General features: G+C 30.7%; 1 protein-coding gene across 1 annotated transcript; it reads right to left on the bottom strand.

The window, feature by feature from the left end:
- Positions 1-16,215: 16,215 nt before the first annotated feature.
- Positions 16,216-22,291, bottom strand: LOC124924254 (receptor-like protein kinase FERONIA). Its single transcript, XM_047464313.1, has 3 exons — positions 19,878-22,291; positions 19,717-19,783; positions 16,216-16,260 (listed from the first exon to the last, which is right to left on the bottom strand). Exons 1-3 carry the CDS (start codon positions 22,289-22,291, stop codon positions 16,216-16,218), a joined length of 2,526 nt encoding a protein of 841 aa, XP_047320269.1.
- Positions 22,292-26,108: the final 3,817 nt, after the last annotated feature.

The following is a 26,108-nucleotide window of genomic DNA, read 5'->3' as shown; positions in this document are numbered from 1 at the left end:
GATCAATCCACAAATTCCTCCTTGCTGCAGGTTTTCCAATTATTTTCATTGATTGGATTATGCAATGTGTTTCTACTCCTCACTTTGTTGTGAGCGTGAATGGTATTCATGGAGGCTTTTTCAATGGTGAAAGGGGAGTAAGGCAAGGAGACCCTATATCTCCTTACCTATTCGTCTTAATAATGGAAATTCTTGACTGCATTTTAAAAATGCTTTTGAGAAGTCATCATTTCAAATTTCACCCGTACTGCAAAGAAGAAGCAATAACTCATATATGTTTTGCAGATGATCTATTTTTTGTGCCTTATGCGCATGTTGAATCTGTTAGTATAATCAAAGAAGCTCTAACAATCTTTTCGAGTATTACAGGTCTATACATCAATAAGGACAAAAGTCAGGCTTTCTATGGAGGAGTTAATGAAGAAAAGAAAGAAAACATATTCAATATTATGGGAATCAAGGAAGGTGAACTACTAGTGAAATACCTTGGAGTACCCCTGTCATCAAAACAACTCCGATACAATCACTTCAGACAACTGGTAAAAAAGGTTAGAAATTCTGTATTGGGTTGGGCTATGAAAAAACTATCTTATGCAGGTAGAATCGAGCTCGTTAAAAGAGTCATCTTTGGAATTATTGGCTACTGGGCATAACAGATAGTCATCCCAAAGAAAGTAATGGCTGAACTCGATAGAATCATGAGAGACTACATCTGGGGAACACAAGGCAGAAGAGGAAAAAAAGTCAAATGGGAGGATGTTTGCACTCCCATAGAAGAAGGCGGACTAGGAATAAAAAATTGTGTTGAATGGAACAAAGCCCTCACCATCAAGAGCTTATGGGAGTTGGAGCAAAAAGCGGACTCCCTATGGGTCAAATGGGTGCATACAAGATTTGTGAAATAAGAGCAGAGTATCTGGACACGAAGCATCAATGAAAGAATGACATGGTCATTGAAGAAAAATCTTAAAAACAAGAAAAGATGCCTTCAAATGGTGAAAATCACAATTGGAAATGGAAGAGGAGTACTATTTTGGCATGATCCTTGGATGGATAATATTCCCATTATATTCAAAGAAGAAATGCAAGGAAACAGAGTTAGAAGAGAATACATCAAGTACTCATTTAGAGACGTCGATGAAGGTAAATGTGATTCACTTTTGAGACGTATTCCAGAAGGTGATAGAATCCTAAACCTAATGAGGCAGAAGCAACTCAATGAAATTAATGATGAAATATACTGGAAAATAGAAAGCAACGAGAAGTTTATTACAGGAAAGGCATGGGAAATGGTTAGAACAAGAGGATAGGAGGTAGATTGGCATAATGTGGTATGGTCTCCAAAGATTATTCTTCGTCACCAATTTATTCTCTGGCTGGTATACATGAAAAGGTTGACAACAAAAGACAGAATTCGAAAATACATGAACATTCCTGATATCTACTGTGTTCTATGTTCGGGAGTTGAGGAAAGCATAAACCATTTATTTGGGGAATGCTCTTTTGTAATACAAATCTGGAAGATGTATGTTGCAAACATGAACATCATCAACTTTCCAGGAATATGGGAAGAAATCCAAGAGTGGATGAAGAATAAAGCAAAAGGAAGATCCTTCTATGTAAGTATGTTGAAATGTTATTTTAGAGCAGTAATCTACAATATCTAGAAAGAAAGAAATTCAAGAACTCACAATGGAAGAAGTAGAATCGCTGAAGATATTTGGAGAGATATAACTTCAGATGGAAATGCACTCATTCAATCCTGGAGAGGAATCGAAAGGAATGAAGAGAATAGAAAGTTTTGCCAGATATGGGATATTTCGTTTAAGAATGTCACAAGTAGAATAAAAGTAAAAACGCTGTAGGCTCTAATTGATTATTGTTATTGTCTGTAATTCAATTATTGTTTCATTGTCAAATCTAGAAATTGTCTAAATCTGATCTTAAATTTTTGTATTTTTTCCTTCTTTTGGGTTTTTAATAAAATGCATTAAACTTTTTTCTCAAAAAAATAAATAAATAAATAAAAATTTTTACAGAACAATGACTAAGGAATGTAAAAAAATATAAACATTAATTGAATATAATTTTTATATTAATTTGGATCAAGATAAAACTTAAAATGAACTAGATAGTTAGAGGACAGTTTAAACTTTCAGATATGTATAAATGACAATATGACCTTAATATTATGTGGTACTGAATTTGGGTGAGAATATGAGAGGGAATAACGTCTTACTGACTAAAAAATGATAGACTGAAAGAAATTATTTTTTCAACAAATCAGATTATGTGAGTAATTCTTTTTCAAATTTTCAAATTTTTTATATCAAATTTCTTTCTAAATCATTTCTCATATTTTAGTACTGATTAATTTTCAGCAAATCAATTTCTCCTATGTTCTTTCTATATGGATTGTCTTCCTGGTGGGTTGTTTCGTTTCTTGCTCATCAGGCGTGAATTTAATTGTGGAATCTAGCTTTAGTCAGCAAGATTAGAACGAGGTTAACACGAATAAGGGAAGAAATGGTTGTATAAGAAAACTTATTCAAATTAAACTAATTTCATTAATTAATTTAAAATGAAAATTTGAATAAATAAATTAAAATTATTTAATCTAAATAAATATAAATTCACATCAATTGATAATAACATAAAATATTTTTTTTATATTCAAACAAAAAAGATAAATATATTGTTAGAAAATATGTTTTTTTTAAGTGTGCAACTTAACAAAAAAAAAAAATAATAATAATAATAATAATAATAAAACAAGATATTATTGTATTTGCTGAGATTAGTGCTCAATTAGTTTTTCAAATTTGAGTATTTAAATAAATAAATAAATAAAATCTTTGATATTATTTAAACATAATAGAGATAAGAACTAATGATTTTAAAAAACTTATTAAATAAAGATGAATAAAAAGTTATGCTTGTAAAATCTTTATATGACTTATAACAAACTTTATAATAGGTATGAAATTTTAATTATACTATAATTTTAAGTGAATTTAAGTTAATATATTTGATAGTTGAGATATATCATTAATAACAAAGGTGAATTTAGGAATTTTTTTACCTTTGTTGAAAAAATTATAGGTGATAAGAATAATAAACGAACATATTAATAAGTTAATAAAAGTTACAAAAATACCATTACTAAAATAAAATAAATATATGAAACCTAATAAAATACAAGAATATTTTATTTTAAAAAAAAATATGATAAAAAATGTGAAAAGTTAAATTAATTAAGTTTTAAATAATAAATAACTAACTATATAAATAAAAAAAATATAAAAATTTAATTTAATAGATTTTAGCCTAATTTTATGAAAATATAAAAAAATAAAAATAAAAAATGTAAATAAAAAAAATACAAAATTGTGGTAAACACATCCTATCAAATAAACACTCTAGATTAAGATTATAGAATATTATTGTATATAAAAATAATATATCAAATTATTTATTTAAATACCCATCCAAATCAATATAATTGTTTTAATTTTTTATTAATATTAATTTATATTTTTTTATAAATTTTTAAAATAGTTTAAAATTAAGAAATATGAAAGACTATTATTATTTTAATTTTTATATTTTACTCTTATAAATAATTTGTATTATTAATTATATTGAAATTAATAAACAATAATATATAATTATTATATAAATATAGTTTTAAAATAAATAATACTATTATATGATTTATATTATTTTATATATAATTATTTATACTTTAATTTATATATTAATTAAAATTTATGTATTATTATAAATATTTGTGTATTAGAAAATATTGTTGGTATAATATAAAATATTAATAATAATTATTTTAATAAAGTCATATTTAAAATGAATAATATAATTATGAATTAGTTCATAAATAAAAAATATAGATATAAATTATATTAATTTATATTTATATTTATATTTTAAAATATAATAAATAAATTAAAATAGAATTATTTTAATAAAAAGAAAGTGAACCTAATGTTTGATTACCTGACCGACCTCAACTACAAAGTCAACGGGACAAAGGGATATATATATATAATGTTTTAAAAATTTTACACTTGATTAATACAATGAAAGTCCGCCTTGGTTAATACAATGAAAGTTTTTTTTTATAATATTTTTATAGTTGAAAATTATGATAAAAATAATTAACTCTTCCGAGGATTTGAATTGCACTATACAAAATAACATATTAGTATAAAATAATATTTTGATATTATTAAACGATATTTGGATATTTGGAAGTACAATAAACAAATGTAATTTTTTTAATGAAATTAAGATTGATAGATTAAACGATATAATATATATTTTTGACTTGTGTCAAAAAATAAAATATTTATATAAAATATATATAATCCCTATGACAAAATAGTTTAAATACATTTTGTTTGTTTACTAGTTAGTCAAGTAAACTATATTTTTATAAAAAAAAATGGTTTAAATGATAATGAATAATTATGTTTTTTATTAGAAAATATTTCAAAATTTTTTTAAATTTTACCTACGAAAATATCTAATTATTGTGATATTAATTTGAAATTGACGACAAGCTTAGAGTGAATGATATGTTTAGACATAAACGTTTCGACATAATGTTACTAGACTATATACTCTCTAATAACTATATTAGTCAAAGATAACTTGTGGATCCACTAATCAAATTATTGAATAGAAAAATATTTTTAAAAACTTTTAAGACATGAGTGGAATATAAGTTTATATTATGAAAAACTTAACTTATGCAAATTGAAGATCCTAAAAACTATGTTAAATGGGATATGCTTAGTTATTAATGTTCTCATTCATTTTCCCTCTAAATGTTGTTTTATAAGATATTGTTATGGTCATTATTATTGAATTGTTATATTAGATGTTATTATTGGCACTAATTTCATTAATATCACAACATCTCTCAAGATCATAAAACACATCGTTGTTAAAAAAAAATACATGTTTAAGTCTCTATAACAAATTTCAACATTTTATTTTTCATATTCCAAATATACATTTTATTGTTGCTCAAATATGAGTTCATCCTTTATTTCTCAATATACATAAATATATGTATAGTAAGTTTATTGTTTAAGTGGTTAATTTATTTATTATAAATTTAAAATTAAATTATTAAATATTATTAAAAGACATTTTTTATTCAAAATAATTTACTGTGATTAGACATTCTTATGGAGAAGAATCATATATGTGGTTAATTTTAAATAATTGTTAATTTAATTATTTATTAATTATAATATTTATTATTTTTTATAATTTATTTATTTATTATATATTTATACATATCAATATATTTTACTCAAATAATTAACTTTTTAATTTATTTATAAAATAGTTAAAAATTAACTATATTATTTGAAATAACTCATTTACTAAATAAATATATATAAAAAAAAAAAAAAAACTCTAAACCTTAGGAGGGGATGGGCTGGAGTTGGCCCATCTGTCCCTAAATTTTAAGGTGTTTCTAAACAATTTTTAGTTTGGTTTCAGTAGCTGATAATTTTTACTTTTAAATAATATAATATTTTATTTATGAACAAGAAATAGAAGTAGACTGGAAACAAATATAGGAATCATGCAAATATAAAATTATAGAAGCATTATACCACTGATAGTATCAATTAGATCGCCGCACTTAAAAAAGAAATTAAATAATAAATAACTAAATTTGTTGAATTGCAACACAACCATTTTTCACTTAAATTACATTAAAAAAACATTTTTCAACTTCTGTAGTAACTTTCTATATATATTTATCACTAATTTTATAATTTTGCATAAACTGAATGATATTCTGATTTTGCATTTTTTACCACTCTGATTACAATTTTATTAACATTTTTTTTTATAACTAGATATTAACGATCTTTGTTCCAACATTTTGAATTTTATTATATTAGGAAACATTACAAATTTATTTGTAATATATATTATTTTATACGTTCACCACCTATTACATTGTATTTCATACTATATATTTTAATCTCTATTAAATTGTTAAGAATAAATTGACAATAAAATTAACATCTTACTCTACAATATATATTGAAATCATTTTAAATTCTTAATAATAATTTTTATTTTATATTTATTAATTTCTATTACAACATATTTAGTAATATTTTAAAAAATTACAGCTATAATGTTTGCAATATTATTTTTCATTCTTCTGACATTAAATTAACATTTTTTACTGCCACATAATTAGTATTGTTATTTAAACTACAAATTATATCTAATAATTATTTTCTTTTTCTAATTAATTCTCTGTTTAATAAATCATAAATAATTCAATTGAAAATTAATCTATATATTCATCAAAAATATTAGTCAAATATACACATTCAACCATTCAACCCCATCACATTACATACATTAGTAACCGCTCTATAAACATTTGAACCATATACCATACAAATTCATCTACATTCATTTCAAGTACACAAAAGATATGTATTATTTCATTTCAAAAGTTGCTAACACATATCCATTTATACCTCTCACCAACAATGACAAAATACTAATTGATCAGGTACCTTACATCAACAATTGAATTTGACCAGCTAATTAAGTACCTATATATAGACAAAATCAAATAATACATATTAGATGTGAATTTACAAACATATTCAACATACCCAAAGTGTCCTATCCAAAAAACATAGCCTGAATAATCATACTTGTGTAAAATTTGTAACTTCATAATTAAAATTCTATAACTTTTCGAAACACATTAATTAAATTCTAATCATAATTCAAATTCAAATTATACACATTCAAACATAACCTAAAGAGAAATGAAATAACAGATCAATGTATGATGTATGGTCTTCTTTGGACATCCATCACAAATAACTCGTAAGTCTCAACTGAAATACATATCCACATTCATACAAATTCTTAACATTAAACATCCCACGGATCCACATTCATGAACAGATTGTCAAAATCTACCAACAACATTAAACATTCTATGTGTTGGGTCAAATTATTTTGACTAAAATAAATTAGGGAATAAGTTTATTTACTGATAACATTATTTTGTGATCTATGTTAAACGTAGTTGTGAATCAAGCTGAGTGGTCTATTTGTTTTATGCAGGAACAAATCTAAAGACAATACTATTTTAGACGCGATCTAAAGTAGACTATCTCAGACGTCTTATGTAGTTAGACGAGGTCTAACTCCTTTAGACGGGGTCTAAAGGGAAACGTAGTTAGACGAGGTCTAACTCCTTTAGACGGGGTCTAAAGAGAAACGTAGTTAGACGAGGTCTAACTCCTTTAGACGGGGTCTAAAGGGAAACGTAGTTAGACGGGGTCTAAAGGGAAACGTAGTTAGACGAGGTCTAACTCTTTTAGATAGGGTCTAAAGGTAAACGTAGTTAGACGAGGTCTAAATCCTTTAGACGAGGTCTAAATCCTTTAGACGGGGTCTCAAGGGAAACGTAGTTAGACAAGGTCTAACTCCTTTAGACGGGGTCTCAAGGGAAACGTAGTTAGACGAAGTCTAACTCCTTTAGACTGGATCTCAAGGGAAACGTAGTTAGACGAGGTCTAACTCCTTTAGACGAGATTTAAAGGGATGCGTAGTTAGATGAGGTATAACTCCTTTAGACGAGGTCTAAAGGGATGTGTAATTAGAAGAGGTCTAACTTCTTTAGACAAGGTCTAAAGGGATGCGTAGTTAGAGGAGGTCTAACTCCTTTAGACGAGGTATAAAGGGATGCGTAGTTAGATGACGTTTAACTCCTTTAGATGAGGTATAAAGGGAAGCGTAGTTAGACGACGTCTAATCCATTTAGACGCGGTCTAAAGAAGAACGTCTAATGTCTTACTTTAGTAGCTGTCTAATGGAAGCATCCGTCTACCCGCGATCAATTAGCTACCTACTCCACTTCCTTCTACTCCACCTCTTTCAGAAGTCTGACAAGCCAACTAATTCCATCAATGAATGAACGTCACATACGTGAATATCCCACAACCGTATTTCCAATACAAGACAAAGATTAGAGGATATTCAACGCACTACCTGTTTAGTACGGCTACGATCCAATTATTCAGAGCCTGTTGTACTCTCGTACTATAGGCGCCCATCCAACGAACACATGCCACGTGTCCTCAAAGAATATTCGACCGTTGATGAACTTCATCTATTTATAGAAGCTCAAGGACAATGGTTGAATAACTCGCTTTTACACACTCTGCATAACGCATACTCTAAGTCTTTTACTGTCTAGCTTTGAATTATATATAGTCATTTCTGTGAGAAATATCATTATTGTAAGTTAAACAAAGGTTGTTTTGTTTCACAGAGAGTTAGCTAGATTAGTGAGTTGTATGTGATTCAAAGTATTTAGTGGATATCCTTTCGGTTGTGGAAGAAGGGGTGACGTAGGAGTTTTATCTCTGAACATCCATAAAACTCATTGTGTTCTTTACTTTTAGCCATGTTCATTCATCTGTTTGAAGCTTCAAATCCAACAAACAGTTTCCGGACTTGAATCTGTTTCAAGAGTTTGGAGGATTTGCGAAGAATAGAAAAAAATATTAATCTTTCACATGATTATTATCGAAGAGTTTATCATAAGTTGTTAACAATAGTCATACACTAGTCTCTATTATTAGCATTGATCCTATCAAGTGGTATCAGGGCCTCGTTTTCTATTCTCAGGCATCAAAAGAATCTGAAGCATGACTAAGGATGAAAACTCCAAGATTCACATGTTCTCGAAAGAAAACTACATCGTGTGGAAGAAGATAGTTCGTGCTTATCTCGCTGTCTTAGATGATGACATGTGAATTATCATCACTGAAGGTCCTATCAAGATTGAGAAAGACAAATCTGAGTGGACAAATGAAGACAAGAGGAAGAACAACCTCGACAACTTGGCCATGGATATTCTGTACAGAACTCTAGATGACAACATGTTCAACTACATAATATAATGTGAATCAGCCAAGGAAATTTGGGAAAGGATAACTCAACTCTTTTAATGAAATGAGCAGACCAAAGAAAACAAACTTATGGTTACCACACAGCAGTTTGACAACTTTAAGATGCGTCCTGGAGAGACGATGTCTAAATTTGATGGAAGATTCAGCAAGATCATCACCACTCTTTCCACCTTGGACAAGACCTACAGCAACAAAGAAGTTGCAATCAAAGTCATGCGTGCTTTGCCTAGAGAGTGGGATATCAAGACGATGGCAATGAGGGAGTCCAAGACCTCAACAAGGTGGAGCTCTTCGATTTGCTAGTCGATCTGAAGGCCTATGAGTTTGAGATGAATTCTAGGAATGAAGAAGAGCTCTCCATATATGTCATTACAACCAAGGAGTTGGTGACAGCTAAGGAGCCACCTGCTGCAACTAATGTGAAGATTGTTGTAGAGCAGATCAGCGGCGACTCCATGGCTCTCTTCGTGAAGAAATTCGGTAAATTCATGAAGAAGAGCAATTTTAACTCAAGCTCTTCAAAAAACACAATAATAATAAAAATAACTATAAGGCTAACTTGAAGTGTTTTAACTGTGATAAACTAGGACACTTCAAGTTAGAGTGCAGAAAGTCAAAGCGTGATGAGAAGAAGAAGGACAAGAAAGAGTCGAAGACTCTTGTGACGGCTGATAGCAAGGCCAAGAGGGACCAAAGCGACTCAGACAAATCATCATCCATCGATAGTGATGATGAAGAAGTCGCATGCTTCATGGAAAATGAAGAAGAAACATATGAGGTATTTCACTTTTCTTCGGAGGAATTCACAAGAGATGAACTAACTATTGCACTCAATGGCATGGTCAGTGAGTACAGGAAGTTGTCAGACTCTTGTAATGAAATGAGATTGAAATATGAAACTGATAAACCCTCTTCATCTCAAACTTTTGAACCAAAAGATTTTGAAAACAACGTGGTCGAGCTCTCATCTGAGAATGAGAAGCTCGACGAAAAGGTTCAAACATTGTTTTCGGAAAACCAACGGTTGACATATGCGGTCAGTTCTTGGACAAGGTCTGAAGATGCAATCAGACAACAAATAAGTGTGTTGAGGCCTGCCGGATGCAAATTCGGTTTAGGATTTGACAATGCAACTTCAGATAAGTCTTGTAAAAGATTAAACTTAGTAACAAACAAGTTTAAGCAAATAAACTTTGTTAAAAGGAGTTTAACTAATAAAGGAACTGATCTATGCTGTAAGAACTTTACCTTAAAGGATGATATTATTTATGTTCAGTCAACTGTAAGTTGGCTGAAACCTAGGAAGGAAGCAGCCATACGTCTGACAAAACAAACCTGACAGAAAGTCAAGGAGTTTTAGATAAAAACCATCTTCTAAGGTTAACAGTTCAGCTGCTAGCAGAAAGACGTCAGCTAAGCCCAAATCATACGCATTAAATACAACACAACATGGGAAATCCATCAAGATAACTCAAATATGGATTCCTAAGAGACTGATTGATCGAGGACCCAAGTGAATATGGATACTAAGTTGTAAATATGTATTTTTATAGGTACAACAAGTCAACTACTTAGAAGAATCAGTATGGTATATGGATAATGGATGTTCCAGACACATGACTAGAGACAAACGACTTTTGACCGAAGTTACAAATTGCTTAGGGCCTAAAATCACATTTGGTGACAATAGTAAGGGTAAGACCATGGGTAAGGGTAAAATTATCCATGGTAATCTAACTATCAACGACGTGCTACTTGTGGAGAACCTGTGTTATAACATGATCAGTATAAGTCAATTATGTGATAATAGATTTACTGTTGATTTTCTAACACATGCATGTCTAGTTAAGGATCAACAGGGCAACACTCTATTGATCGGAAGCATAGTAAGAAATTATTACAAAATGAACTGGAAAAATAAGATATCTAATCCTGTATGTATGATAGCCCAAAATGATCAAAAGTGGTTATGGCAGAAGAGATTAAATCATTTTAATTTTAAAACCATTAACAACATTTGTTCGCATGATTTAGTTTTCGGTTTACCTAATCTGAAATTTTCAATGGACAAGATTTATCCTGCCTGCCAGTTAGGCAAACAGAGAAAATCATCGTTCAAGAGTAAAGGGAAATCTTAGTCCAACCACTGCTTGGAACTTTACATATGGATCTTTTCGGTCCAATTTTTGTAAAGCGATTGGGAGAAATGAGATTCACCCTAGTCATTATTGATGATTTTTCAAGGTTTATGTGGGTTATTTTCTTACAATCTAAGGATTAGACGACTGAGAATTTAATTAAGATCCTTAGAAGACTTCAAAACGAAAAATCTTTTAAGTGTTATTAAAATTAGAAGTGATCGGGGAACCGAATTCACCAACAGTCGCCTAACTTCATATCTCAAGTAGTATGGTATTAGACACGAGTTGTCTAGTGCCAAAACTCCACAGCAAAACGGTATTGTCGTGAGAAGAGTCATAACACTAAAGAAAGCAACGAGATCTATGCTTGCCGACTCAGGTGTTCCTCAAGAGTTTTGGACAGAAGCCATAAACACAGCATGCTATACACAAAACCGATCAAAATATCCTATGAACTATTTTATGGAAGAATTCCTACTGTTTCATACTTTCGAATTTTTGGGTGCAAGTGTTTCATTCACAACAATGGGAAGAATTATTTGTCCACGTTTGATGCTAAGGCAGATGCTAGAATTATGTTAGGCTACTCTTTAGTTAGTAAAGCTCTTAGAGTGTTTAATAATCGAACACAAACTGTTGATGAATTCTATCATGTTGTTTGTGATGAATCTGTTGAAAACAATTCTAATGATTCCATTGATATTGCTAACAGATTATAAGCGACAAGTCTTGAATCTGACAGTGATGATGAAGCTCTAACGAATAGGATTTACTCATCTGATCATATGGATGATCCGATTGAGAGTCAACCAGACGTCCATATATCTAGTCAGCAGGTTGCTGATAGTTCGAATGTTGCGGGGCCATCTAATCTGACGTCTAATCCTTTAGGATCAAACTTCAGATGGACCAAAAATCATCCACCTAAATTGATAATTGGTAATTCTAATGCTCCTCTTAGGACCATACACCAATTATTGGATGAAATGGGAAACTCCATTTTTATCTCTCAAATTAAGCCAAAGAAGATTAATGAAGCATTGCTTGATCCAAATTGGATTAATACAATGCAAGAGAAGTTGAATCAATTTAAAAGAAATAAAGTGTGGCATCTATCTCCAAGGTCGACTGGTCAATTTGTCATTGGAACAAGATGAGTTTTTCAAAATAAGTTTAGTGAAGATGGCTCAGTTGTGAGAAACAAAGTCCGATTAGTTGCTCAAGGATATAGACAAGAGGAAGGAATTGACTTTGAGGAGTCATTCGCACCTATGGCTAGACTTGAAGCAATTAGAATCTTCATAGCTTATGCATCCTTTAAAGATTTTAAAATATTTCAAATACATGTGAAAAGTGCATTTTTAAATAGAACTTTAACTGAGGATGTATATGTTGAGCAACCATCTGGATTTTTAAATCACTCTTTGCCTAATCATGTTTTTAAACTTGACAAAGCCTTATATGGTCTCAAACAAGCTTCTAGAGCTTGGTATGACACTTTAACTAAGTTTTTATTTGATCATGACCTTGTTATTGACACTGTAGACAAAACTCTGTTTAAATTTATTAAACATTCTCATATTTGGCTTGTTCAAGTCTATATGGATGACATCATATTTTGGTCAACTAACCTCAAATTATGTGAAAATTTTGTCAAGTTAATGCAGGACAAATTCGAGATGAGTATGATGGGAGAATTAACTTTCTTTCTTGGTTTTCAAGTTCGTCAACTTAAAGAAGGAACATTCATCAACTAGGCTAAATATACCACGGAGTTGCTAAAGAAGTTTGGTATGGAAAGATGCTCAGCTGCTACTACTCCAATAAGTTCCTCTAGCAAGCTTGATAAGGATGAAGATGGCCAAAGTGTGGACATCACTGCATATAGAGAGATCATTGGTTCTCTGCTTTACCTTACTGACAACCGACCAAATATCTTGTTTGTTGTTGGTGTCTACGGGAGATTTCAGGCTAATCCTAAACAATCTCATTATGTTGCTGCTAAGAAAATTTTGAAATATCTTAAGGGAACTCAAAATGTGGGACTATGGTATCCGAAGGATTCCAGTTTTAATATAACGAGTTATTCAGATGCAGATTATGCAGGGTGTAAGATCGATCGGAAAAGCACTAGTGGAACTTGCTAGTTCCTTGGTGATCGTCTAATATCTTGGTTTAGCAAAAAGCATACATCTATAGCCACGTCTATAGCGTAAGCCGAGTACCTTACTGTAGGAAGTTGCTGTTATCAACAACAACTAAGGCACTACGGGATTGAGGTAGAAGAATCTCCAATTTTCTGCAACAACGTCAACGTTATTACAATAACATACCCCGATGGTTCACTCTCGGACCAAGCATATTGAAATCAGACATCATTTCATCCGAGAGCATGTCAGTCATAAGCACATTCGTTTTAAATACGTCCCAACAGATCAACAAGTGGCAGACGTGTTCACAAATCCACTCCCCGAGACCTAAGTTTTCTTACTTTAAAAATATCTTAGGGCTTGTTGATCTAAATTAAAATTGATCTAAATGTATATGCATGTATTGAGGGGGAAATGTATATATGTTACTGGACAATCGTGTGTATACAGAGGCTATAGTCTGGCTGATCAAATCACTCATCTAATGAAGTTACGTACTTAGACAAACTCTTGCCTAAGCAACTTGCAAATTAAGTCTGGCTAGACATTTATGTATTAATAACAGACGTCTAAAGTATCTGTAGGCGGGCGTAGTTAGACGCCGTCTAGACAGACGCTTGTTAGACGCCTGATGACGTGCATAGTTAGACGTTGTCTAAACTAGATGCCTACTCAACTTAGACGCACAAATGTGTCTAACTACGTATGCATTTGGATTCTTTATCCTCTAATGAGTAGGACAACTGTCTACTACCTCTTAAGCTGTCCATGTATTCTTCCCGCTCAAAATTGAAAAGTCATATCCTCAATAACTTGAAGACACGTGTCTATTAATGTTAAAGATATGACTAATATTTCTGAAAGCGTGTATCTTTCATTCTTCTGAAGTTATGATAAATTTTATGATAGATATTAACAGACATCTTCTCATAATGAGTTTATTGGGAACACATTTTTGACGGTTCAGTTCTAATGATGACTTTTAATGTCTTACGTCAGTCTTATTCTATATAGAGTAAATGTCTCTTTTGAATAAATATCTATCCTCTTTGTGATCCAGAACTTCTGTTTTCTCTCTCTAAGGAAAACTCCTATGATTCTTAGGCGTCAAATTCCCTTGAACTTTTTTCACTCGCTCTTAGACAAGAAATAGCTTTCTTTGCACCTTCAACTCTCCAATTAAATTTCGATTTTGTATCCTCCCTAGAGAACCCATAAATGGTGGCTATGTTCGAATCCCTTAAAGCTCTGGGATTGGAAAAAAATTTTGGGGCACCAGTTGTCATGCACGAACCTAAAGTTCATGAATTTTTCAACTTTGGGAGGTTTGTTGACAATAGGCTTATTGTGTCAAAATTTTTTGGAAAAAATGTCTTCTTCGATGAGAAAGCGTTCGCTTCTTTCTTCGGACTCCCATCGGAGGGGTTGTCCGAGTTCCCCCCCCCCCCCTCCTCTGAAATTGTTCAATCTATAATGCGGCTTGCATTCTCAAATTCATCCTTCGAGTGGCGCCTCTTTCCGGTTGATACTCATGGACCTAAGACCTCTTTAAAGGTCGAGTTTTGCCTCCTCAATGATATCATCTCCATGTCTCTCATGGGGAAGAATTTTTCAAATACTTACTCTAAAAAGGTATTTGAGATGATGATCGCCATAACCAAGGGGACTCCAATCAACTAGTCCAAAATCCTCTTCACTAGCTTGTCGAAGATGATGACCTACCCAAGGAAGCCCTGTGGTTATGCTGCTCCACTCAACATGTTGCTCTCTTCTCTCCTCTCAAATGCAAGACACATGGTCCTCATTAAATCTTCCAGTGTCTTGGACCATCAAGAGGTCCTTGACTATGTCCTTAGGATAGAGAGGCTAAAGCTTTAGAGAAGAAATAGGGCACATCAAAGAGCTGAAAGAGCTTATTAGGACTCTTCTCGATGATGTCAAAAAAGGGGAAAGAAGTGGCCCAAGGCCCAAGGGGAATCAATGGTAGATAGGGATATGAAAAGACCCAACTTTTATAGTTTATGGGCAATCTCTATTAAGTTGTTTATCTTCCCCATATCTTTTGCTAACAAATATATAAACTTTTATCGTTTATTAATTATGTTTCTTTTCCTAATCGTTTAACTTAGTTTTAACATCATCAAAAAGGGGAAATTGTTGGGTCAAATTATTTTGACTAAAATAAACTAGGGTTAGTTGTGAATTAAGTTGAGTGGTCTATTTGTTTTATGCAGAAACAAATCTAAACACAGTTCTACTTTAGACGCGATCTAAAGCAGGCTATCTTAGACGTCTTACGTAGTTAGACGAGGTCTAACTCCTTTAGACGGAGTCTAAAGGGAAACGTAGTTAGACGAGGTCTAACTCCTTTAGATGGAGTCTAAAAGGAAGCGTAGTTAGACGAGATCTAACTCCTTTAGACGGAGTCTAAAGGGAAACGTAGTTAGACGAGGTCTAACTCCTTTAAACGGAGTCTAAAGGTATGCGTAGTTAGACGGGGTCTAAAGGGATGCGTAGTTAGACGACGTCTAACTCCTTTAGACGGGGTCTAAAGAGATGCGTAGTTAGATGATGTCTAACTCCTTTAGACGAGGTCTAAAAGGATGCGTAGTTAGACGAAGTCTAAAGGGATGCGTAGTTAGACGAGGTCTAACTCCTTTAGAAGAGGTCTAAAGGGATGCGTAGTTAGACAACGTCTAACTCCTTTAGACGAGGTCTAAAGGGATGCGTAGTTAGACGACGTCTAACTCCTTTAGATGAGGTATAAAGGGAAACGTAGTTAGACGACGTCTAACTCTTTTAGAGGATGTCTAAAGGAAAGCGTAGTTAGACGGTGTCTAACCCATTAGACGCGGTCTAAAGAAGAACGACTGATGCCTTGCTTTAGCAGTTGTCTAATGGAAGCATCCGTCTACCCACGATCAATTAGTTGCCTGCTCCACTTCCTTCTGCTCCACCTCTTTTAGCAGTCTGACAAGCCAGTTAATTCCATCAATGAATGAACACCACGTACGCGAATATCCCTCAACCGTATTTCCAGTACAAGATAAAGATCAGAGGATATTCAGCGCATTACTCATTCAGTACGGCCACGATCCAATTATTTAGAGTCTGATGTACTCTCGTACTATAGGCGACCATCCAACAGACACATGCCACGTGTTCTCAAAGAATATTCGATCGTTGGTGCACTTCATCTATTTATAAAAGCTCAAGGACAACGGTTGAATAACTCGCTTTTACACACTCTACATAACGCATACTCTAAGTCTCTTACCGTCTAGCTTTGAATTATATATTGTCCTTTCTATGAGAAATCTCAGTGTTGTAAGTTAAACAAAGATGGTTTTTTTTTAACAGAGAGTTAGCTAGATCAGTGAGTTATATCTGATTCAAAGTATTTAGTGAATATCCTTCCGGTTGTGGAAGAAGGGTGACGTAGGAGTTTTATCTTCGAACGTCCATAAAACTCCTTGTGTTCTTTACTTTCAGTCATTTTCATTCATCTGTCTGAAGCTTCAAATCCAACAAACGGTTTCCGCACTTAAATTTGTTTCAAGAGTTTTGAGGAGTTGCGAAGATTAGAAAAATATACTCATCCCTCACAGAATTATTATTGAAGAATTTATCATAAGCTGTTAACAATAGTTAGACCCTAGTTTCTATTGTTAACACCGATCCTATCACCATCTTCTTATATCCGAAGATTAAAATTTGACACTAATCATAAAGATAATAAGCATACATCAGAACTCTTAAGGATGGAAATAAAGATCTCAAAACTCTATTGTTAAAATCTAATTCATATTCATATTACAAAAGTGAATAACAGACAGAGTGCATATGGGGAGATGAATGAAGGAAAGAAGGAAGAAAAGTCGAAGGAATAATCACCTAGAATGCTTCTTTGAAGAGCTGATGACGAACATATCAAGATAGAGGTAGCATAGTTGGTGAGACATGATTATTATACCTGCGATCAAATGTTTCCCTGGACAAATTTGTTATTATTTAGGACAACGTGACCTATCATTTTGGAAATTGCACAAGATAAAAAAAAATCAGATAATAGTACTAAAATCATTCATTTGTAAAATTCGTGATCTTCCGTGATCTCCTCCATTTGAAAACAAATGTGTTCGATACTATAATAAAAAAAAATCTTGATCTCCTTCAGATGATAAATAACTCGAATCTCTATCAATCTCTCTCTCAGAGCGTGAGGCTTCAAAAGCTCTGAGTTTAGGCTAATTGCGAAGACGAGGCTCATATTCAGTTTGGTTAGGGTTTTGTACTCCAAACATAACAAATATAATTTTTTTTAATAATTTATAACTTTATTAATTTATGACAATTTATATGTAACCTTTATTTTATATAAAATTGAGTTAGAGAATGTAGATTATATTGAACACAGTATTAAAAAATATAGATTATAATTATATTAAATGACAAATTATTCACAATTGTGTACTATTATAAAATAATTTTATAACAATGGAAATAAATATTTTATTTTAATTTGAACAAAATTTTAAAATAAAATGAATAAATATAAATTAAATATAAACCCAAACCAAATCTTATTTTATAGTGTGTCTTGTCTTACTTACTTTAAGTGACAATTTTTTTCTAACATATGTAATAAATATTTTGCAAATATGCAACTAAAATAGTTATTTTTGCAAAATATGTAACTAAAGTAGTGACCTACTAATATAACATAAGTTGCATAACCGTTTTAAATAATTTATTCATACTCCATAAGCAGCACAATTATCATTTTGCAAATATGTAATTAAAGTAGTCATTTTTGTAAATATACAACTAAAGTAGTCAATTCAGTATATAACATAAATTGCATGACCAAAAACATAGCAGTTTTAATAATTTTTTCATACTCCACAATTGTTAAATAAATAGCACAATTTTTTAATATTCAAATACATTATATTCGTTTATTTATTACACAATTACAACCATTTTGCAATTTAGATAAACGATTGTTGCAAATAAAATTGAAAATTATAATATCAAACAAAGTTTGGAAATTAGAAAAATTCATATTAGTGACCTTATTTGCATGGTTAGTTATATTGCTTGTTGTTTTTTTTTGTTGATATATTTTATTTATATAAAATCTCAAAAAGAAACGTTACTGAAATAAAATTTAAAAATTAATCTCTTTTATTAATATTTTTATTAAAAATTCAAATTTTGAGATTTGTATAATTTGTGTTGATAAATAAATTACCTTTCTAATTTGTAAAAATATATTGTCCGTGTCTAAGTCCATGTCCTGAGAAAGAAAAAATATAAGAGTGAGAAATAAGAAAATGTGTAAAACATATATTTTTTAACAATAACAAATACGGTATTAAATGTGTAAAACATATATTTTTTAACAATAACAAATACGGTATTAAATGTGTAAAAACTAAATATTGAAATAAATGTCTAATATATATGATATGAGAAATTGAACTTTAATTTGTGAGATAAAATTTATTTAATAGATAAAACAATATTATATTGTTTTATATAATATATCATACAAATGTTTTATTCTAATTATTTATTAAAAGTTTACTTCCAATAAAATACATATTAATTATTATTTTATAATATATATTTCATATTATTTTAAATATTAAGTAATAAAATATTTTAAAATTATGATTTAATTTTAATTATTTTTAATATAATTATAATATATAATCTATTTATAATTCTTAAAATTAAAAAGAAATTCAAATAAAATATTTTTAAACATTAATCATATTTTAAATTTTGTAATAAAATTAATAAAAAAATCATTTTTATATATTTTTATTTTTAATTTATAATAACTTCATAAATTTATATGTAATCTTATTTAAGAAATATTTGATTCTAAATATAAATTAATTATTAATATTATTAAAATATTTAAAACTAAATCTTTATCTCAAAATATTTTATTTTATATTATCATTAATTATAAGATATAGTTAGATATTTGCTTAATAAATATTTGAATAGATTTTAAATTAAATATTATTTAAATTATCATTAATTTTAAGAATTATAAATATATATATATATATATATATATATATATATATATATATATATATATATATATATATATATATATATATATATATTGTTTGAATGTTAACCATCGTTACATTGGCTTTCATTCAACTCTTTTAATAAAATTATATATAAATAAATAAAATTATTATTTAAAAAAAATATTTTTGAATATTTTTTTGATTTTAAGAATTATAAAGAATTATATATATATATATATATATATATTATAACTCTTAATTATATTTAAAAAATAATAAAATAAAAATAAAATATTAAATATATATCATAAAGTAATAATTAATAAAAAAAAAGAATTTAATTATAGTTAACCTTTAATATTTGTCTTACCTCCATGATTTTAGCCCGTAGTCTAAGTGATGCCTTGTATGCCTCTTCAAATAATTCTTTAGAGGCACTAAAAAAAGATAACATAAGAATTAGTAAAAAGAATAGAGTGAAAACATAGAAAATAAAATTGAACAAAGTAATTAATATTAACTCTTCCCCACCTTAAGAAATTGAGACCATCAGACAATAAATATTCAAGATCCTCTTTGATTTTAGCCATTGCAGGTCTTCTATTACCTTCTTCATGCAAACACGCTATCGCAAGTTCAATGTACAACTGGAGAGAATCGGTTGAGATTTGTCCCATCAAACTTGAATCAATTATTTTGTGTACCGTCTTATTCTTGTAGCAGTGTTGAACCCACAAAACGAGACTATGTTGTTGTTCGTCGTCGATTTTATTATCAAGGGCTGGTCTGCCACATAACGCTTCCCACAACACAACACCGAAAGAATACACATCTGATTTCTTGGTTAGCATTTTCGTCGAGTAGTACATTGGATCTATGTAGCCAGTAGTTCCCTTTACCTCAGTACTTATATGGGTATAGCTTGTAGATCCAACTTTGCATAAGCCAAAATCAGCCATTTTGGCTGTCCAGTTCAGATCCACCAAAATATTGTTGCTCTTCACATCTCGATGTATGACTTCTTGTACACTATTGTTATGCAAGTAGTCTAACCCGCGAGCAGCACCCAAACAAATATTCAGTCTTTCCTTCCAAGTAAGAAGAGGCAAGGCTCTTTTGCTACTACCACCACGTTTATTCTTGTGGAGATGGTCCGCCAGAGTGCCACGTTCCATGTACTCATAAACAAGTATCATCTCACTGCCATCATTGCAGTATCCTATCAAAGAAACAATGTGTTTGTGTCTAAGTTTGGAAAGCATCTCAATTTCTGATATGAATTCTTTCTCTCCTTGCTTAGATTTAGAATCTAACCTCTTAATTGCTACTGTCATTTTAGCCTTACCATTAATAACATTTATATCCCCTTTGTAGACCATACCAAAACCCCCATGTCCAATCTCTAATTTCTTGTCAAAGTTTTTAGTTGCGCTTATGATCTCAGCATATGAAAATCTACGACACAAATCATTGTCTATTAGAGATGGATTTTTACTCAAACTTCTTTCTTTCCATTCGCAAAGTTGGTGAACAATGACCACTATAAGTATGTACAAAATTATAATCTCATTTATACTTATTGTTGGGATTCTATGTCTTCGATTTGTCGAAACACGAGGATTGAAGAGTACTGGATTCCCTCCAGCAAGATTGTCATCAGTGTTGCTAAGTTTGAAAACTTCAATCCCCTTAAGAATTGAGTCAATGAATTCAGTTGATTGATCTTCGTTGTTTGGGTACAAAGCGACAACTAGGTCTCTCTTGCCCATCATTCTGTCTCCTCTTAATGTTGTCAAGTAATCTTTATGGATTGCAACCCCAATTTCACCGCCCCATTTGATCAAATCTCCTTTCGACTCAACCATGTGATTGTTTATGAGAATATTGAACTCTTTATGCTCGTTCCCTCTCACAGCATCATAATCAAGCTCACAAAAATGCAATCTAATTAGATACCTGAAACCCAAATCGACGGGCAACTTCCATGTAAAACTAACTCCTTCACCATCTTGCAAATTTCCCTTCATTGACCAAGACGACTGGTAAAGTCTTTGTGGTGCACCATCTTTAGATGTTTTCGTATACTTGATCCTATTTATGGAATTGATGGGAAAAACACTTGATTCCATGATATAGTTTGAATCATCAGTCCATTCCCTGAACATACTTGGGTCATGGACGGATGAAAGTTTGATGCCACCAACGTTTAACCGATAGGCCATCTCCATTGCAGTGTCTTTGCCCAAGGGAAATCGATAGTTCTGTCCTACCAAATATGCCCCTGCATCTCCATTTCCCTCCATGGTGTAGTAAAGTCCGAGAGGCATGGGAACAACTTCAATTCCATTAACAAACGCAAATGTCTCATCCGAAGGGATGATTTCTTTTGAGGGAGAGAAAGTAATTGATAATGGTTTACCGTCGTCAGGGACATAAAGGGTGAATTCTTTTACGATTGATTTCAAATTAAGAGAATCGACGGCTAAGAACGCACAGAAATTGTTGAGGAGAGTATACGGACCTGATTTCACGGTGAAGAAGGCGTCTGACCTTTTGAAAGCAGAGTATGAAGCTTCTGGGTAGAAATGAAGGCGGATGAACTTGTAGCCGGAGCCGACATGGAAGGTGTAGGTGAAGGATGAGCGAGAAGCTCGAGCTGTCATGTAGGGAGTGGGATCGAGAGATTGTGATGGGTGGTCATCGGAGGAAGAAGAGACCACTGATTTACTTCCAGATCCTTGAAAAGAAATGATGGATCCAGAAGAATCTGTTTCTCCAACCCATTGTCTGCCGTCAATGGCTGTGGAGTTGTGAAGGGAACCACAGTTGACGGCGATAGCATGTTGTGAGTCGCCGGCGGCGATTATCGATCGGAGAAGGAGGTGAAGAAGAAGAAGAAGAAGAAGAAAGAATGTATTCCGGGAAGAAAATGGAGTCAAATTCATGGCTATCTTGAGATTTTCCGATCAAGGGATCTTCTATATTAAAAGAATATATTAAAAGAGCAGAGGAAGAAAACTAAATAATATATAATGGTGACTGGTTTGTCTGTTGTATTAAAAAATAGGTTTAGAAGACTAATTATCCACCATTTGTAATTTATTATTAGTTAATGAATAATATAATGGTGAATGATTGTCTATTTTTATTTAAAAAAAAACTGAAAAAAAAATAAAAAAATAAAGTTGTGTCTAATGAATAATATATAAATGATTGATAGGTCATTGATTGACGTATAATAAGAAGAACCACCTAAATTATATAGAGCAGTTATCCAAAAATTATAATTATTTAATTTAAAAAATAGATAACTCAAAACAATTGTAAAATATAATTCAAAATTCAAGAAAATTATTACTTCTACTTTTAAAACACAATATATATATATATATATATATATATATATATATTAAAAAAATATTGTATTATAAATTAAAACCACAATTATTTCTTTCATAAACTTAAATAAAATAAAATCAAAATACATTATTTATTAATTTTAAAATTTAAAGTTAGTGAGAATATTTTTTTTAATGGTACATTAAATAAAATAAAATAAATATTAAATACCTCATATAGAAATCAAAGAATTAAAACAAAATTTTAAAAATAAATTCTAATACTAATGTGTTTTTAGTTACTAACTATCTATTTTCAAGTGTTTCAAATATGATACTATTTTAATTTTACTAAGTGTTGTTTTCTATTTAAATATATATAAATAATAAGGACTAATTCATATAGAAGAAGTACTCTTCATTTTACTTATAAATACGATACCATGTATATTTAATTATAAGGATGACAATGAATACTCATATGTTCGATATTTGTGAGTACCTGATAGTTGGGTTCAGGTATTTTAAATTTGGTTTGAGGTCGGGCATGGAGATGGGAGAATGTACCCGGTCGGGTACGAGGTCGAGGATGGGGAGTGTGTGAAACTTAAACACGATACCCGACTATATTAGTATGAAAAACATTTTTTCATTAAAACTTAATGTTATTTTTCAAATGCTTCATTATTACAAATATCATCATAAATACACTTCACTCCATCTTTAATTTTTTTATATATTCAAAATAATATTTGTTTACATAAATCTTGATCTTCAACTTTACTTTAATAACAAAATATTATTTTTTCTCATCATTATTCATATTCAATCTTTTAACTTTTATAAAACTTTCATTCAAATTTTTTTACTCTAGTTTATCTTATTCAAGATCTACCAAATAAATATGTAGTTAAATAATTTTTTATTTGTATTTTTAATACTTTGATATTACTAATTTTAAAACTATTTATTATAAATATGTTTCTTTTTCTTCAATCATTATAATCTTATAATTAGTTTTTTAATCGGGTGATGGGATACCCGTCGGGCATCGGGTATCCGACGAATCGGAGATAATGATAGAAGTAGAGATACCAGTCGAGTTCGGAGTTGGATAGTAAAATATAAATCGGGTTCAGAAAATGGTACTTCACTGTCCGATGGGTAAGGTACCCGTTGTTATTCCTAGTTAATTCTCAACAATATAACAATACAACATCTTCCTTCATGGATTTCTCTCTTGATCATGCTTATAATTTGTTCATCTTATTCTAGATTTAATCTTCCACACTAAGATTTAACATCGTATAGAGTCAAATACGATCAAGACCTAACTTCAACAATGAAGGTGAATCATCAAACGATTCGATTCAAGAACATTCACAGACGATGATCAAGAAACTATGGATGATTGCAAGATGTTCAAAGAATAATTTAAAAGAGTGAAAAAGAAAAAAAAGAAAAAAAGGTTGTTGAAGAAACCAAGTAAGTCTTATAACTATGATTAATGTTTTTCGTTTTTTTAAATAGAGTATGAGCACAAATATTTTGAAACCAAAAAATACAATGATGATAATAGATTTGTAGCTAATAACTATATTTTTAATGATAAAAATATATTAAAAATAAAATGATTTCTTACTTGACAAATTAATGAAATAGAATATTCATTAAGTTAGAAATATAAAATTGTTTTGATTTGATACATATGAACATTTGGAGACATTAAAAAAAATCTTTAACACAGGTTGATGATTATTGTAAGCACTAAAAATTTATATTGTAATTTATAATATTAAAATAACTAGAAAGATCCCCGTGCGATGCACACGGATAAAAATATACTGTTACAACGTTCCGCGTTCATCAAATTTTGTGTTGAATTTAAAAAATAAAATGTTATTAGCCTAATTGGTTAAAGAGTTGTACTAGTTTTGTTAGGTTGCGAGTTTGAACCATACCTATAGCATTTTTAATTTTATTTTTAATCATTTTAAGTTTATGGGCGGGTCAACCCACAATCCGACCCAAGTATGCATTTACTCTCACATATATATCCAAATTAACCACAGCTCTCGACCCGACAATCCGGACACTTTCAAAATTAAGCATCATTATATATATATATAGATTATTTTAACTTATTTTTTAATAAATACATTCAAAATAATTAACCTCTTGACCAAAACTAATTAAAACAATTAAATAGGTTAATTATTGTGATAATTAAAGCATAATTAATTAAGAAAATGGTCAAAATAATAAAAATAAAATTATTTGATATAAATATTGTACTCATTTATCTAAAAATAATTTTAGAAAAATTAAGGGACAAAATGAATTGTTGTATCCATTTCATCTAAAACAATTATTTATTTAACTATAAAATATTCAAAAATAAATAAATAAATAAAAATTGGTAAAATATTTTCCATATTTATTTTACTATTTGTGTATTTAAAAAGATCAATATTAAAACCAAAATGGTGAAAGAAAAATCAATTAGAAATAAACTCATAAGGATTTAATAAAAGGGTGATCTTGTGTGGCCGAAACTAAGGAAATAAGTTGCAGCGCACACCAGGACCATCAGATCAACACTGAATTTTCATACATCGCCCAGGAGCGCTCCGCGTAGCCGGTTGTAGCCAGAGCAATGTGCGTCATGTCCATAATGGATCAACAGACATTCGTTAGCTGGAACGCTAACAGAATGCCCAAATGCCACCGACGTTGGACGAACCCGCTAATGGAGCGCGTCCCAACATCAAAACGACGCCGTTTTGGCTCTAGTCTTCTTCATTGTGACCGCCGTCTAGATAAGCATGAAGAACTGGGTTGATCTTCCCTTTTTGGAACTCAGTTATTGATCCACCAAATTGAGTAATTCAAAACCCATAATGATCATCCTACGATGGTGATCATTCCCTCTACAAAAGTACACCTCGTCATTGCCTACTCTAGATAGTTCACTAAAGAATAGCCAAAATATCATTAATAACTTTTGGCTGATTTAGCCCAATTGGCTCCTCCAACCGACCTTGGGAAGATATAAATAGCTCTAGTGGATCATTTCGTAGCGAAGGAACGAACTAATACCCATCAAATCGAAGAAAAACAAAAAATCCGCTATAAAGTTTGAAGCTTTCGAAATTTTCGAATTATCTGTTTGAAGCCTTAAAGCTTGGATATGAGCATTCAGAAAGCTTCCCTAAGGATCAAGGAGTGTTTTTCAATCTTTGGTAAAGTTCCAATCACCCTCTAATTCATATTTACAGTTTGAATTTGAAATTTTTATATATCAAACTGCATAAGCTTGTATGTTTGTTGTTTATGTTGTTTTATGATTCAAAATTCATCCCTAGATGATTTATAAACTATCTGGATAGGATAGAACCGATCAATCAATCTATATAACAAAAAC

Source organism: Impatiens glandulifera, chromosome 2, assembly GCF_907164915.1.
Source record: "Impatiens glandulifera chromosome 2, dImpGla2.1, whole genome shotgun sequence".
Taxonomy (NCBI): Eukaryota; Viridiplantae; Streptophyta; class Magnoliopsida; order Ericales; family Balsaminaceae; genus Impatiens; species Impatiens glandulifera.
The sequence above is the reverse complement of the archived record's forward strand: the minus strand, read 5'-3'. Positions and strand labels throughout refer to the sequence as shown.